This window comes from Chiloscyllium plagiosum, unplaced genomic scaffold, assembly GCF_037043375.1.
Source record: "Chiloscyllium plagiosum isolate Xiang-an unplaced genomic scaffold, Cpla_swu_hap1 HiC_scaffold_35, whole genome shotgun sequence".
Classification (NCBI taxonomy): Eukaryota; Metazoa; Chordata; class Chondrichthyes; order Orectolobiformes; family Hemiscylliidae; genus Chiloscyllium; species Chiloscyllium plagiosum.
Window position 1 is genome coordinate 58,571,167 of NW_028270173.1, and position 17,444 is coordinate 58,588,610.

The 17,444-nt window shown below is 42.3% G+C and overlaps 2 protein-coding genes across 4 annotated transcripts in view; one reads left to right on the plus strand and one right to left on the minus strand.

The window, feature by feature from the left end:
* Nucleotides 1-904: 904 nt before the first annotated feature.
* The window catches only part of LOC122541636 (uncharacterized), a 42,788-nt gene continuing 26,248 nt past the window's right edge, over nucleotides 905-17,444 (minus strand). For 2 of the 3 annotated variants that reach the window (XM_087978781.1, XM_087978780.1), the window contains one exon: nucleotides 905-3,396. In XM_087978781.1, the coding sequence (XP_087834907.1) occupies nucleotides 2,149-2,916 (768 nt within the window). In that variant the 5' untranslated portion in view covers nucleotides 2,917-3,396 and the 3' untranslated portion in view covers nucleotides 905-2,148. Of the gene's footprint in view, nucleotides 3,397-13,418; nucleotides 13,653-17,444 lie in introns of those variants that run through there. The other variant, XM_087978782.1, reaches the window with a different exon arrangement.
* LOC122541589 (uncharacterized) lies at nucleotides 8,956-13,443 on the plus strand. Its single transcript, XM_043678440.2, has one exon. The coding sequence runs from the start codon at nucleotides 9,391-9,393 to the stop codon at nucleotides 10,840-10,842; it is 1,452 nt and encodes a 483-aa protein (XP_043534375.2). The 5' UTR covers nucleotides 8,956-9,390; the 3' UTR covers nucleotides 10,843-13,443.

The following is a 17,444-nucleotide window of genomic DNA, read 5'->3' on the forward strand; positions in this document are numbered from 1 at the left end:
CTTTTGCCTCTTACCTTAAACCCATGCCCTCTAGTTCTGGACTCCCACACTCCAGGGAAAAAAACCTTGTCTATTTACCCTCTCTATGTCCCTCATGATACTCAGTTGGTAAAATCAGATCTGCCTGAATAGATGCCTGCTGTGAAGGAACAACATCACTGATTTCATGTCTGTGGTCGTGATGATACATCTAATTGTTCACTTGCACTATGTAAAATTAAGATTCTTCAAATGGTCCCAAGTGAGTTGACTTTTGTTCAATGCATTGAATGCTTGTACTCTGACCAGCTCTCCAACTCTTCGCTCTGACAATTAGTTGGGAGCTTTATCAAATTGACATTTGGCTTTCTGTTGTTTTACTTTGAACTTGTGACACATTCCTGGTCTATTTCAGTAGTACTTTAGCTGTTGGGTGTGATATGACTGGACAACTTTCCAAGCAACTAGTTGGCCTTTTTCTCCATTCCAAGACTGCCTTGAACACATCTTGGCTGGGTTTGAGTTGTTTTTTTAAATGATCCACATGGCAATTTTCACTGCTTTCTCAGTCTTCTCATTCGACTAGAGATAACATTCAGATGATTGCATGCATAATGCTGAATTTCCCAATTATTCCTACTTCTTGTGGCTGAAGAAACTATCCCAGAGACACATATCTCGTATAAACAGGAGTTTCCATACATTTTGATTCTTTCTTTGGGTGTTGTTTGGTGTTCTAATTAAATGGCCTGTTTAGAATGATTGGCCAATTGGTAGGAGAGCCAGCAGCTGATGGTCAGATTCCATCAGAAACCTGGCTTGAGAGACCAAACGCTTTGTCTCCTTTTTGCTCACCATGGTGATCAATCACTGAACATACTTACAAGAGGCTGCTAATGTACTTTTAACAAAAAAAAGTTTAATGCACACAAAGGAAAAACACAAATTATATTAGACTATCAATTACTTGAAATGATCTTAACACGAATATATAAAAAAAATTCAACACCAACAGATCTCAGTAAATAGTCATCTCTGTCCCCATAATAAAGCTCCTTATTCAGCTGACACGGCTGTAAGAAATTCTTTTTGGCAAATTTCTGCATTCATTCAATGCTATTTTCTTTAGTTAAGGTCTCTTCCTGAGATCCTTCACCAAGCTACTAACACAGCTCACTTACTACCTAACATGTGTTCCTTAAACTCATGTTTTCAACAGCTTTCTGCTTCTGGCTTTTTATTTTAAGCAACATAGGACTCCTTCCTTCTGCCCTGACTGTTTAGTGACGGCTAAACTAGCCTCACCCATGGTGTTAAAAACCTGACCTTGCTGACTAAACTGGCTCCTATCTGAATGGACTTTCTTCTGTGACTATCTTCTATCTCCAGGTTGTAGACATCAAGTCAGCAAACACTGGCACAATTAACGTCCGGGGATCTTGCTTGTCATTTTTTAAAAATTGTTTGAATACTTGGAAATGCTTTCACTTTAGCGATTGTTCAAGATGACTTTCTGACTTCCTATAAAGGCAGATCTTATCAGAAATGAAAATTATAATTCATTTTTCTGCTTCCTTCAAACCCAAATTTCCAAGTAATAATATATTATGAACCTTCATCACACTACTTTCTCTTTCTTTTCTTTCTCCCACTCAGGTGCTGGTCAAAAAGTTCACCATCAAAGACAATAGTCAGAATCACTCTCTTGATCTGAGAATAGCATAATTTAATTTGTGTTAAACTCTGGATACAAACACAACTGGTTGTTCTTCCTGTTTGGAAGTCACTTCACATGTAGTTTCAGTGGCATCACAGGCATCACCATCACACCTCAGCTTTGGTGTTCTCGTCACTTGTTTGATGTGAGTAAAAGATGCCACATCCTTCACAGCTCGCTTGTGTAGAAGTATATGCCTCCTGATAACACACTGTGGAAGAACTTGGCTACGTAGTTCTAGTTCACTGATGTTATGGTAGGTGCAGCAACTTTGTGAAGGCTTTATTACAGAAATCACACTGATTGGGTTTCTCCAATGTGAATGTGTTGATGGACCGGGAGATACGCTGTTTGAAAGGCTTGTTACACAATCACATCTGAGTGGTTTCTCAACAGTGTCAACAGGTCGAAGACATCACAAAATCTTCATCACAAACTTCACTCCAAAAGGGTTATTTATCTGTGTGGATCCTTAGATGAAGAAGAAGGATCGATGACCGTGAGAATGATTTTTCACAGACACTGCACTTGAATGGTTTCTCCCCTGTGTGAATGCATTTGTGTCTGCGGAGATTTGATGACCCAGAGAATGATTTCTCGCACACGTTGCATGTGAATGGCTTCTCCCCTGTGTGAGTACATTGATGTATGCGAAGGGTGGCTGACTCTGAGAATGATTTATTGTACATCTCGCACTTGAATGGTTTCTCCCCAGTATGAATGCGTTGGTGTACGCGGAGGGCTGATGTCCACGAGAATGACTTGTCACATACATCGCACTTGAATGGTTTGTACTCTGTATGGACAGGCTGATGGACCAAGAGTTTTGAAAATTTTGTGAAGGCTTTGTCACACGTATTACATTTGAATGGTTTCCCCCCAGTGTGAGTGCACTTGTGTGCATAGAGAGTTGATGACTGTGAGAATGATTTGTCACACAAGTCACACATAAATGGTTTCTCGCCTGTGTGAATGCGCTGGTGTCTATGAAGACTTGATGACTGTGAGAATGATTTGCAACATACCTCACATGTGAATGGTTCCCCCCCTGTATGAATCCTATGATGTGTCAGGAGATTGGAAGCCTGGGTGAAGGCTGTGTCACAAACCTCACACATAAACGGTTTCTCCCCTGTGTGCTTTCTCTGGTGTCTCAGGAGGGTGGAAGATATCACAAAAGCTTTATGACAAGCCTCACACTTGAAGGGTTTCTTTTCCATAATGCTGCATGTGTGTTGCAGATCTTACAGAAGGTACGCCTTATGGTTCAAGAGATCTTATGACCCTGTAGAGTTTTCCTCACACACCTCACACTTGAACAGTCCCTCCATTGTAGGAATGAGTCAGTGGTTCATGAAGCTAGCTGAATGATTGAAGCTCTCACCACACTTGGAGCCACTCACACTTCTTCCCAGCCTCACCCTGACCAATCACCCACAGCCAAACCTTCAGAAAGGTTGGTTCTGATGGAAGGCTGCACACCACTGACCAGTTTCAGATCTGATGATATGTCAAGTTCCCCAGACCCAACCAATTTCCAGATGATAATTTTAACTGCCCAAACTTCTCCATGTTGAGCAATGCTGTGAAGGGACTGGATGTCTTCCAACAGTTGTGCAGTTGTTCCATGGGTGACAGTCAGGATCTATCTGCAGTGTCTATCCTCTCTGTATTCTCTGGTGTAGTACAATGTAATCCTTCTGTAAAACAGGAAAAGTAAACATGATTTCCTCCAACTGCCACTCGTTATTTGCTGAAGTGGTTGATTCTTCAGTTCGAGACTGTTCCACAGTATGTGTTAGTCTGCTACTCCCCAAGTGGGAGTATGCAAGTTTTTTCTATTTCCTCACTTGACTGTCACATATCCTCTGTTGTGAGCATGGACATGGGATATTGACCAGGATTAGACAATATGGCTACTTTGTTTCCTCTGTCCAAACAGCATTTTCCAAGGCACTGTGTAGGCAATGGAAAAGATAGTTAAGTGGAGTGTAAAATGGGATATCAATTTACTATGAACCCGTGTTGTGCTGGAGTAGTCCTGTTTTACCTTTACAGTATGTACTTAAGATAATACAAACTGAGGAGACGTATTGGTTAGTGGAGATATTGATTTCTCCTCCTTCTTTTCCAAACTTATTTTGCTCAGGAAGTATAAAAAAACTGAGGAAAATATTTCTTCAGTGTAACAGATTGAAGGGTTCTGGTTTATACACGGTGTTCACGCAGTCTGCACATTTCCAAATTCAGATTTCAGCCTCAGTACTGGGCAAAACTATCAAAGCTAAGCCTTGACTTTTGGGAAAAGCCAAGGCCAACAGGTATAATAGTTAAAGAAGGCATTAAAACACAATTCAATGGATATTGTGCATTCAAACTTTGTTCCTTCACTCAGCACCTCCTCATTTTGTTTTCTGCTGAAAGAAAGTGAAGTTTCAGCAGAAAAAGGAGACAAATGAGTAGAGTAGGAGTTCAACTATTCCCCATATTTATTCACATTTTAGACTTTAGGATAGGAAACCAGATCTTCAAATTTGTTGGTGATACAAAATGGACAGTGGTGGAAGCAACATGCATAGAGACATAAAATTACAAAGAGAAATTGATGGTTTAAGGAATTGGACAACACTGTGGCAAATAAATTTCTATGTCAGCACTTTGCACTGACAAATAATACAACAAGGTACTGTATAAATGGTGAAAAACAAGACACAGTGGATGTTCAAAGCAACTTCAAGACTCAGGCACAAAGATCATTAAAATGTCATGAACAGGGTGAAAAAATAATCAAGAAGACTCATTGAATGCTGGCCTTTTCAAACTGAGGACAAGAATACAAAGGGGTAGTCTTCATATTTCAATTATGCGAAGCTATGCCTTGACTACACTAAGAATATTGAGAGCAGTTCTGGGTAACGCACAAAAGGAAGAAGATGTTAGTCTTAGAGGGAGTGCAGTGTAGATTTACTAGAATAATCGCTGGATTGTACATGGTTGAATTAGGTTAAAAAAAATCACACAACACCAGATTATAGTCCAATAGGTTTATTTGGAAGTACTAAACCATGACACTATGATCTTGTGCTCTAAATTCTGTGTCTTATAATCCTACCCCAAGAGCTAACTGACGAAGGAGCAGCACTCTGAAAGCTAGTACTTTCAAATAAACCTGTTGGACTGTAACCTGGTGTTGTGTGATTTTTAACTTTGAAAACCCCAGTCCAACACCGGCATCTCCACTGGTTAAATTATGAAGAGGGATGAAACAAACTTGGGTTATAATCCCCAGATTTAAGAACGTAAAGTGTTCAATATGTTAAGAGGAAGAAACAAGATGAATGTAGATAAACTATTTTCACTGGGTGGATCATTCAGGACCAGGCACATGCTGTAAAAAATTTGACCTAGATCTTTTCAGAAGTGAAACAAGGAAATATTGAGTCACCAATGGTGGGGGAAGATTGGAACTCACTTCCACTTAAGAAATCAATTGTTAATAGTAAATATAAGATTTTTGTTTCATAAAATTTTGTATGGATCTGGAAAAGGGAGGAATATGGAGTTCAATTACAGATGCACCATGATCTCACTGAATGGTGGAACATATTCAAGTCACTAAATGGTACAGCCCTAAAGCTATGTACTGACCCTCTAAAGAAGCAGCTCTCCTTCTGTACTGTCTCTCTGACAGGGCAACCTTCGATTTGAGAAACTGTACAGAGACCACAAGATAATACCCAGCTCCCAACACAGACATAATGTGACAATAGGAAATCAGTGCGAATCCTCAGGCACTCTGCACCACCCAGATCATTACACTTCACATATTCAGGAATGAGCCATCAACAAAACTCAGCCTGGAAATCAGAGGGAAATGCTGCCAATAAACACACTCAACGTTCAACACACAGCTCCAGTCAAACAGTTCAGCACAAAGCACCGAGTAAACAGCTCTCTCAGCTGGATCTTCTCACACAGCATAAGGGACATTTCCACCCCAGATTGCCCACAGGATAGTCAGACTGCCTGAAGATTGGTGTGGATATTATGGGATACAATTTGTATAAAAGCTTTTTTTTATTTCAAAAATATACTTTATTCATAAAATAATTTGATGGTCTGTACAATTGGTCATGCCATACTTATGTAAACATGTGGAGAAAGTGAGGTCTGCAGACGCTGGAGATCAAAGCTGAAACTTTATTGCTGGAACAGCACAGCAGGTCAGGCCGAAACGTCGAATCTTCTGTTCCCTAGATGCTGCCTGACCTGCTGTGCTGTTCCAGCAATAAAGTTTCAGCTTATGTAAACATGTACATACAGAGATCAGAATTTATCATTTTTATATAGGTCTGTACATTTTTCTATCATATGCCCATATATTTAGCTGAGGCGTCAGCAGAGCCCAAATGACTGCATGAGCCCCCTGTTCTTTGTTAGGCAGGCAGACTTTACACAGTGGTCTTTCCCCACTGCGCCTTGGCGGCAGCTGCCCCAAGCCTCAGCGCATCCCTCAACACGTAGTCCTGGACCTTGGAATGTGCCAGTCTGCAACACTCAGTCGGGGTCAACTCCTTCAGCTAGAAGATCAGCAGGTTTCGGACCACCCAGAGAGCGTCCTTCACTGAGTTGATGATCCTCCAGGCACAGTTGATGTTCGTCTCGGTGTGCGTCCCGGGGAACAGGCCGTAGAGCACGGAGTCCCGCGTCACGGCGCTGCTCGGGACGAACCTCGACAAACACCACTGCATTCCTCTCCAGACTTCCTCTGCATAGGCACATTCCAGAAGGAGGTGTGTGACAGTCTCATCCCCCCCACAGCTGCTTCGATGGCAGCGTGCAGTGCGGCTGAGAGTCTGGGCGTGCATAAAGGATCTCACAGGCAGAGCCCTTCTCACCACCAGCCAAGCCATGTCTTGGTGCTTGTTGGAAAGTTCTGAAGATGGCCCGGGTGACTGCAGCGGCACAGGTTCTGGGAATAGGTTCTGGGTATAATCGCAATGACAGTGCCTCACACCTGATGACCAGGTTTTTTCCCGCAATGGAGAGCAGCCATAGCTTCCATCTGCCCAGTTTCTGCCTCACTTTGCTGAATCGCTCCTCCCAAGACTTGGCGCTCGCCCCAGCCCCCCCGAACCAAATACCCAGCACCTTCAGAAATATGTGGATTGATTGTGATGTGGAGGTGTCGGTGTTGGACTGTGATGGACAAAGTCAAAAATCACACGACACCAGCTTATAGTCCAATAAGTTTATTTGGAAGCACTAGCCTTCAGAGCGCTGCTCCTTCTTCACGTAGCTAACTGACGAAGGAGGATTGGCTGTGAGAGACTTCAATCAGAGAGCCCACCCACTCTGCCCATTGTCTCCTTTTCCTCTTCCAGAGCTGGTTCACTTCCTATAGGGACTGAAAACCAAGTGAGGAGATGGTGAGTGAAGGAGCAGCTTTTGTACAAATTGTACCCCGTAATATCCACACCAATCTTCAGGCAGTCTGACTATCCTGAGGGCAGTCAGGGGTGGAAATGTCCCTTATGCTGTGTGAGAAGATCCAGCTGAGAGAGCTGTTTACTCGGTGCTTTGTGCTGAACTGTTTGACTGGAGCTGTGTGTTGGATATTGAGTGTGTTTATTGGAAGCAGTTCACCTTTAAATGTTCAGGCTGAGTTTTGTTGATGGCTCATTCCTGAATAGGAGAAGGTGAGGTGTAATTATCTGTGTGGTGCAAAGTGTCTGAGGATTCTTAGTGATTTCTTATTGTTGAGTTCTAAGTTTATTCTGTTTATTAGTCTGTGAATGTTACACGGTCAGTTCTCTGTGTTGATATGTTTGAATATTTCCCATCTTTTCAATCCTTCCAAGACCTCCAAATACCCTGTCTCTATGACATCCCCAGAAAAGCAAGACAGACTTGCATTCATGCAGAATTAATTGTGGAAAACAAAAACGATAAAATGAACAGAATGCGTGGGTACTTTGACTGACATCTCTTAAAACTAATCAAAATATTTCTGGAGCTATATGAGTTTCTTGAAGCTTGTGAAACTGAGAGAGAGTTGCACTGTCTGAATGGGGTAACCGAGGGAGAGCCACACTGTCAAAATGGTGTTACTGAAGGAGAGCTGTACAATCAGGTGTCACTGAGGAAGGACTTGGCAGTCTGATGGGGGACACTGAGGCTGGGTCGCACTGTCAGATGGAGGGACACCAGGGGTGAACTGCACTCTGAGAGGAATGGCAGGCAAAAGTGAACCTAATCATCTCCCCATGACATAGTGAAATTTCAACAATCAATGTTCTGGGTATAACAGTTGTCCAGTAGCAGAATTGAACCAGCCATATAAATACTGTGGCTATAACTGTAGGTGAATAACACACCTCTAATTACCCCAAAGCCTGTCCGCCATCTATAAAGCACAAGTTAGGCATGTGATAGAATATTCTCCACTTGCTTGGATGAGTGTAGTCTCAACAGTACTCATGAAGCTTGACACCATCCAGGACAAGACAGCCTACTTGACTGTCACTCATCCACCACCGCCAACATTCACTCCGTTCTTCAGGACACACACTGGTAGCAGTGTATACCATCCACAAAGTATACTTCAGTAGATCACCATGGCTGCTTCAACAGCACCTTTCAAATCTGGCTTCTAACAACGAGAAGGACAAGGGCAACAGATGTCAGCACAAAATACCTGGGAGCTCCATTCCAACATCAGACTATCTGACTTGGAACTATATCATTGTGCCCTGACTATTAGTAGGGAAAATTCCTGGAACTCCTTTCCTAACAGCATTGTGGGTCTAACTTACCAATACTCCTCCCTTACCCCACCCCAAGAAAGCAGTTCATGACAACCTTCTCCAGAGCAGTTAGAGGTAGGTGATAATTACTGAAAACAAAAATTGCTGGAAATCATAGTGAGTCAGGCAACATCTGTGGGAGGGTGGGGAAGAGAGAGAGAGAGAGCTCATGTTTCATGTCTAGATGACTCTTCATCAGAACAGAGTCATCTAGACTTGAAATGTTAGCTTGTTTTCTCTCCACAGATGCTACCTGATCTGTAATGATTTTCAGCACAGTTTGTTTTCAGTGCACATTCCAGCATCTGCAGTAATTTGCTCCTACAGTGGGTGATAAGTGTTGGCCTGGGCAGTGATGCCCATATCATCTGAAAGTATATCGAAAGAGTTAGCCTTTTCAGCAAAGAAGGAGAAGGAGGAAATCATGTTTCCTTTTCCTGTTTTACAGAAGGATTGCCCCGTACAACACAAAAGAGGACAGACAACCCAGATAGATTCTGACACTGACCCAAAGAACAACTGCTTAACTGTGGGAAGATATCCAGGTCCTTTCGCAGCATTGCTCAACACTGGAGACTGAAATCATGATATGGAAATCAGTTGGGTGAGGGGAGCTTCAGCATATTATCTGATCTGAAAATGGTCAGTGGTGTGGAGCCTAACCTGCCCAAATGTTTAGCTGTGGGTGATTGGTCAGAGTGAGGCTGGGAAGAATTGTGAGTGGGTTCCAAGAGTGATGAGAGCTTAAATCATTCATTGAGCCTCATGAACCAGTGATTTGTCCTTGCAGGTTCAAGCTGTTCAAGTGAGAGATGTTTGAGGAGAATTCTACAGGCTCATACGATAAGGTGCATCTGTTAGAAACACTGCTAATACACAGACAGCTATATGGAAGAGAGACTGTTTAAATGTGAGGTCTGTGACCAAGGTTTTACCAAGTCATCAATGCTTGTGAACCACCAACACATCCACACAGGGAAGAAACCATTTATATGTAAAGTGTGCAGCAAATCATTCTCAGATTCATCAACCCTGCGCAGACATCTACGCATTCATACTGGGGAAAAGCCATTCATGTGCAAAGTGTGTAAAAAATCATTTTTGACATCATCAACCCTTTATAAACACCAACGCATTCACACTCAGGAGAGACCATTCAGATGTAAGGTATGTGACAAATCATTCTCATGGTCAGAGAATCTCTGGAGACACCAACGCATCCACACAGGGGAGAAATTATATAAGTGTGAGGTGTGTCACAAATCATTCTCTGACTCATCAAGACTTCTGCTCCACCAGAGGATTCACACAGGGGAGAAACCATTCGCGTGCAAGGTGTGTAACAAATCATTCTCAGTGTCATCGCGCCTCCAAGTACACCAGCGCATTCACACAGGCGAGAAACCATTCACATGTGAGGTGTGCAACAAAGCATTCTCAAATTCATCGCATCTGCGTGTACACCAACGCATTCACACAGGGGAGAAGCCATTTTCGTGCGAGGTGTGCAACAAATCATTCTCATCATCATCGGAGCTCCGTGTACACCAGCGAATTCACACAGGGGAGAAACCATTTGCATGTGAGGTGTGTGACAAATCTTTCTCGCAGTCAGAGAACCTCCGCACACACAAACGCATTCACACAGGGGAGAAACCATTCAGATGTGAGGTGTGCAACAAGTCATTCTCACAGTTAGGGAACCTCCGCACACACCAACGGATTCACACAGGGGAAAAACTATTCAAATGTGAGGTGTGTGACAAATCATTTGCAGACTCATCAAGACTCCTGCTTCATCAGAGAAGTCACACAGGGGAGAAACCATTCACATGTGACATATGTAACAAAGCATTCTCGGTGTTATCAACCCTCCACAAACATCGAAATATTCACATAGCAGAGAAACCATTCAGGTGCAATGTATGTGACAAATCATTCTCGGATTCATCATACCTGCGCAGACACCAACGTGTTCACACAGGGGAAAAACCATTCACGTGTGATGTGTGTGACAAATCATTTTCAAGGTCATGCAACCTGCTGCTACATCAGAGGATTCACACAGGGACAAAGCCATTCACTTGTGAAGTATGTGACAAATCATTTTCTTCATCGTCAAACCTCCGTGTACACCAACGCACCCACACAGGGGAGAAACCTTTTATGTGCAAGGTGTGTAACAAATCATTTTCTGAGTCAGGGATCCTCCGCAAACACCAACGTATTCACACAGGGGAGAAACCATTCATCTGCAAGATATGTGACAAATCATTCTCACGATCAGACAGTCTCCACAGACACCAACGCACTCACACAGGAGAAACCATTCATGCATGATATATGCAACAAGTTAGTCTTGAGCTCATGGGACACCTGCTCTATCAGATGATCCACACAGGAAAGTAACCATTCAAATGTGAGGTTTGTGATCAACCACCACAGAATTTGCAGAGGGAGAAATTTTTCAGGTGTGATGTTTGTAACAAACCTTTTCAACAGTCACTGCATTTTCTGGTCCATCAACCTTGTCAAAAAGGTGAGAATAATGGTGTGAGGTCTATAACAAAGCTCTCACACAGTTGTTGAATCTCCTAGTACATCAGTGAACTCATATGAGGACTGCCTGAGAAAGTTCTTCACAGTCTGTCCTCATAATTGTTTACCTGTACACAGTCTCATTCTGCAGGATGTTCAGTGGGACTGGGACACAGAACAAGAAGCAGCTTTCACTCCCATCAAACATCTAGTGACGACATCATCAGTGCTGAGGGACTATGATGTCAACAATGGAGTCACCCTGCAGTGTGATGTCAGTGAAACAGGACTTGGAGTAACCCCCAGGCAGTGAGGACAACCCGTTGTGTTTGTGTCCAGAGCATTAATAAACTGAACAACACTGCACAGTTTAAGGAAGATAGATGGGATGTTGTTTTTGCTCATAACCTTTTAAGCCAGTGCCTGTTTGTAGAGTTTGACCACAATCAAATTCAAACCTCCTTTCTCAAACTACTTCGACCTGCTCATGCAAAGGATGTGATTTTGCTTTTAGAAATATCATTTGGAAGTGAAGTGCAAGCAAGGGAAGAATATGAACATCACTGACATTTTGCTGAGAGCTGTACCCTCTGTGAAAAAAGTTGATTGTACAGAGTGTAAAATCTTCTTAGAGATGGTCAGCATGGCTTTGTGTATGGGAAATAGTGTATCACAAACCCTGATTGAGGTTTTTGTGGATTTGACCAAGAAGCTAGATGAGGGCAGAGTGGTAGATGTTGTCTACATGGACGTCAGCAAAGCCTTTGACATGGTTGCGCATGGCAGGCTGGTTAGTAAAGTTAGATCACATGGGATTCAGGGAAAGCTTGCCAACTGGATACAAAATTGGCTTGACAGAGGATGCTGACAGAGGGTTGTTTTTCGGACTGGAGGCCTGTGACCAGCAGTGTTCTTCAGGGTTCAGTGCTGCGTCCACTGTTATTTGTTAATCATATGGATGATTTGGATCAGAATATTGAAGAGTGGTTAGTAAGTTGATAAATTACATCAAAAGTAGTGGTATAGTAGACAGTGAAGGAAGTATTCTAAGAGTACAAAGGGATATTGATCAATTGGGCCAATAGATCGAGGAGTGGCAGATGGAATTTAACTTAGATAAATGAAGGTGTTGTATCTTGGTAAGACAAACAAGGGCAGAACTTATACAGTTAATGGTAAGGCCCTGGGGAATGTTGTTGAACAGAGAGACCAAGAGGTTCAGGTATATCGTTCCTTGAAATTTGCATCACAGGTAGTCAGGGTGGTAAAGGCAACATTTGGCACACCATTGCTCAGACCATTAAGTATAGGAGTTGGGATTTTGGGACTGTTGCGTTTTTACAGGACATTGGTTAGGCAACATTTGGAGTACGTATACAGTTCTGGTCACCCTGCTATAGGATGGATATTATTAAATTAGAGAGGATGCAGAAAAGATTCACAAAGGTGTTACTGGGACTGACAGGTTTGAGTTATAAGTAGGGGCTCGATCGGCTAGGATTTTTTTCACTGGAGCATATGGGGTTGAGGGGTGACCTTATAGAAGTTTATAAAATCATGAGGGGTACAGATATGGTGAATAGCAAAGATAGTTTCCGTTGGGTAGTGGAAACTCAAAACTAGAGGGCATCATTTTAAAATGAGAGGAGAAAGATTTAAAAGGAACCTGAGGGGCAACATTTTCACACAAAGGATGGTTTGTATGTGGAATGAATTGCCAGAGGAAGTGATAGGTGCAAGTATGGTTACAACAGTTAAAAGACATTTGATCAGGTACGTGAATACCAAAGGGTATGGGCCAAACACAGGCAAATGGGAATAGTTTAGTCTGGGAAATCTGGTTGACATGGATGAGTTGGACCAAAGGGTCTGGTTCTCTGCTGTGTGACTCTATGACTATGACGCTATTCAACTAAAAGAAACAGTATGATATTGACTCAGCTTTCCCAGTTTCTAGATTGTTGAGGCAATGACACCACGACATTTGCTAATGCTCAGGAAGCTTAAGTTTCTGACAGGCCTTTCCTTGGCTCTGAAAACATCTGCAACCCTGATTTAGAGTCTGAGACTTCAGTCAGTTCTGATTACTTACCTAGGAAATGGTGGGCAAGCAAAAAAACAAATCTAACTCCTAACACCATACATCTGCAACCGGTCACTCACCTCCCACTCTCACTTCTGACCGCTTGACTGCCATCCTTGCATCCACCTTCCCAACGCAGTTGAACCTGATCACATTACCTGACCTGACTTGACTAGCCTACACCTAAAATATTAACCAATCAATGCCCCAACACACCTAACTTCACCCACATCACACCTTCCACCCTCCCCATCTACCACTGCACCCAATTAAATCATGAACACTGCCCACTTACCCGCCCTATTTCCAATCCATCTGTCTGTCCACATTGGTCATTTATCGATGGTAACTAGTGCTGTAAACAGGAGACATATCTTCACTGATTTTCTTCACTGCTGTGAGCATGGATTTCTGCACTGAGGGAGTGTTTTTGGCCAGAACAGTCATATCCAGGTAAATGGGTAGTTTTCTATCTGCTTCACATCGGACACAGGTTTTCCAATTCCAAACAGAAACTTTTGAATGAATTTGTTCAAATCAAGCAGACTTTTCCAACAAAATGCAACTCTTCAAATGTTACAGAAAGTTGTGATGAAATGATGGCTTGAAACTATCAAGAAACCCTTGTTACTGTAAGAGTATTGGACAGAGATGAGGTGATTGCCCGAGATGGCATCCTGTTCAAAGGGAGCAGGGTCATGATGCCTAAAGAGATGAGAAAAGAGATGCTGAAACACATCCTACACAAATTATCGAGGAATTGAGTCTAGTCTAAGGAAGGTTACAGAAGTATTCTACTCTCCAAACATGAGCAATGAGATGAAGGACCACATCAGCCAGTGCAGAGATCGTAACGAACATCAAACTAAATAAGATACAGAGCTGTTCTTACATCCCAAATAGCCCAGGGATGAAGCTTGGAGTAGAGCTCTTAACTCCCACTGGAACTGATTTTCTCATCACAGTCAACTACCATTCAAACTGTGCAGTGTTAAAGCAGCTGACATCAACGACTTTCTGAAGGAATACTTCAGTGGTCATGAAATTCCTGACATTATGAATGTCACGGTAATGACCTCAATTCACGAGTGAAGAATTCAGACACTTCCTGAATGATTGGCAAATTCAGCACATCATCTGCACGCCAGTCAAATGGAAAGGCTGAGGCAGCAGGGAAAGAGGTGTGTTTAAGACAAACTTAGCACAGAATCTCACTTACTGGGACATGTTGTTATCTAAGGTCATACTGAACCCAGACTATTCTTCCAATGGATAAATTATAGAGGCCAGAAGGTGTCATAGGAGTGAGTGATAAGATCAAAATGAAGTATTGGAAAAACAGTTTGATAAAGCTGTCACATTGTTGAGAATTGGAGAGTCAAAGTGCAAACATTCAATGCATTGAACAAAATCAGCATACTGGCAACTTGGAACCCACAAGAGAGGAATTTTCACCCTGATCATGCATTGGAGAGTGAATGACTTGATCCATCACAGCAAATGCAGCCACCTATCTGCAACTAGTGAAGTGACGTGAGTGTGACTACCCTTGATATCAAGGCCAGATTTGACTGAAAGTTTCTTCAAAGAGCCGACAAAACTGGGAATCAGGGAAGACTTTCTACTGGTCTTCTCCTGACTATTGTTTGCAATTACTCTAAATAGTGTACAAAGGAGTTCAAAGTTTGTGAGAAGATTTGTAGCTCGGGTGCTCGTTGTTGTGGTTCTGTTCACCGAGCTGGGAATTTGTGTTGCAGACATTTCGTCCCCTGTCTAGGTGACATCCTCAGTGCTTGGGAGCCTCCTGTGAAGTGCTTCTGTGATGTTTCCTCCGGCATTTATAGTGGTTTGTCTCTGCCGCTTCCGGTTGTCAGTTCCAGCTGTCCACTGCAGTGGCCGGTATATTGGGTTCAGGTCAATGTGTTTGTTGATAGAATCTGTGGATGAGTGCCATGCCTCTAGGAATTCCCTGGCTGTTCTCTGTTTGGCTTGTCCTATAATAGTAGTGTTGTCCCAGTCGAAATCATGTTGCTTGTCATCCGCGTGTGTGGCTACTAAGGATAGCTAGTCGTGTCATTTCGTGGCTAGTTGGTGTTCATGGATACGGATCGTTAGCTGTCTTCCTGTTTGTCCTATGTAATGTTTTGTGCAGTCCTTACATGGGATTTTGTACACTACGTTGGTTTTGCTCATGCTGGGTATCGGGTCCTTTGTCCTGGTGAGTTGTTGTCTGAGAGTGGCTGTTGGTTTGTGTGCTGATATGAGTCCTAGTGGTCGTAGTAGTCTCGCTGTCAGTTCTTGATGTATGGTAACGAGGCTAGTCCTTTGGGTTGTGGCATGTCCTCATTCCATTGTCTTTCCCTTAGGCACCTGTTGATGAAATTGGGGGGGGTTCTGTTTTTGGCGTATACATTGTAGAGGTGTTCTTCTTCCTCTTTTTTGCAGTTCTGGTGTGCTGCAGTGTGTTGTGGCCCTTTTGAACAGTGTCTTGATGCAACTTCTTTTGTGTTTGTTGGAGTGGTTGCTTTCACAGTTCAGGACTTGGTCTGTGTGTGTGTGTGGCTTTCCTGTATACCTTTGTGGTGAATTCTCCGTATCATGAACACCAATTAGCCACGAAACGACACGACCAGCTATCCTCAGTAGCCACACATGCGGATGACAAGCAACATGATTTCTTCATCAATGCAGTGTTTAAGCATCCACTAGATAATTTTCTAAGATTAAAGATATATTTTCAGACTGTATTTGTTGCCCTTGTCATTGCCATTGCAATTGCAGGGGATGCACTCTTCATCACTGTGCCTGCAAATAAAATTGCTCACTCCCTTACATCTTGAACTAGATCTTAACTTTAGTAATTTATGTACTAAAATGTATGTTTTGTCATGGTTTTTCTATATGAATAAGCAACTTTAAATGGCTCTTAAAAATTCTGTGTGTAGAAATGGACAAAATGCTGGTTGAAGAGATGAAGACAGCAGTGAGTGGAAAAATCTACAAAGTGACCACTACTTCGTGGACTAGGGTCAAAAAGATGTGTATTACTGCATTAAATGTCTGCAAGATCTTGTTAGTTTTCTGACTGGACCTAATAAAATGCTTACTGAGACTTTTACCTTAAGAAGGCCTTGGATAATAAGTGCAGAAGTTGTTTTTTCTAACTGAACCTGAGAACACTGATTTAATATGACAGAAAGTACAAGCTGAGAAGGAAAAAAGATGTTATCAACTCTCTGCAAAATGAGAGCGGATTGGGTAAATATATTTGTCACCTATATCCAATATCCTAAGGGGACGTGAGCATCGCTCTGAGTGACATAATTCATACATTTAAACATTGAACCTTGAGAGGGTCAGCGTGATCATCGAGGAATGTGGCCTGGTTAATCACTGAGATTGTAAAAAGATCTCATTCAGCATTTTGACAAAGGATGGACCCTTACCACACAAGAAAACCAAATGTCAGTCTTGTGAGTTACTTGTAATAGCTCCATATGCAAATATGTGTATGTATACTCAGTAAAGAAGTTTGATTAACTACATGATTGTTTTGCACTGTTATAAATCCATAGTAAGACCAGAACCTGGAAGGTAGATATTCCTAAAATTCACAGTCAGCCCATTGTGCCTGCATTCACTCTGAATAATCATTATGATTTAGTACCCTTACGCTGCTTTTCTTCCTGTAAACCTATACAAATAATGATGTAATGGCCTCATCAATGCCTCAAATGAACATGCCTCTACCACACTTCCAGGCAGTATATTTCAGATCTCAAATGTTTGCTGTGTGAATTTTTTTTCTCCACATTGTACTTAATTCTTTTGCAAGTTACTTGAAGTGAATGCCAACTTGTTCTTGATTTTTTTTATGAGTGGGAACAGCTTTTCCCTATCAGTACAGACCCCCCCCCCTAATGATCTTGAAAACTTCTATCAAATCTCTTCCTAACCTTCTCTCCATCAAGGAAAACAGTCCCAACTTCTTTGATCTATTCTCAAAGCTTAAGTTTCTTATCTGGGGAACCATTTTGGTAAACTTTATCATTTTGCATCATGCTGTTTTTCAACAAACTGGTCAGGGGTGAGGTGGGATAATTGTGCCCAGAGTCTTAAGTAATTCTTTGTGTGATCATGGTGACAACTTTAATTAATAATCATGCAGTCATCCACCTAGAATTGTGCTGGAGCCCACAACCTTTTCTCTAAGTCAGAAGGTTGTGGGTTTAAGTCCTACTCCAGCTTGATACTCAGTGCAGTATTGAGAGGTGGAAGAGATTACAGTAATAGAGAGAGGCAAAGCCATGATGGGATTTGA

Bases quoted from the DNA above. Each gene is read 5' to 3' on its own strand.
- LOC122541589 (XM_043678440.2), top strand. From the start codon at position 9,391: ATGGAAGAGAGACTGTTTAAATGTGAGGTCTGTGACCAAGGTTTTACC.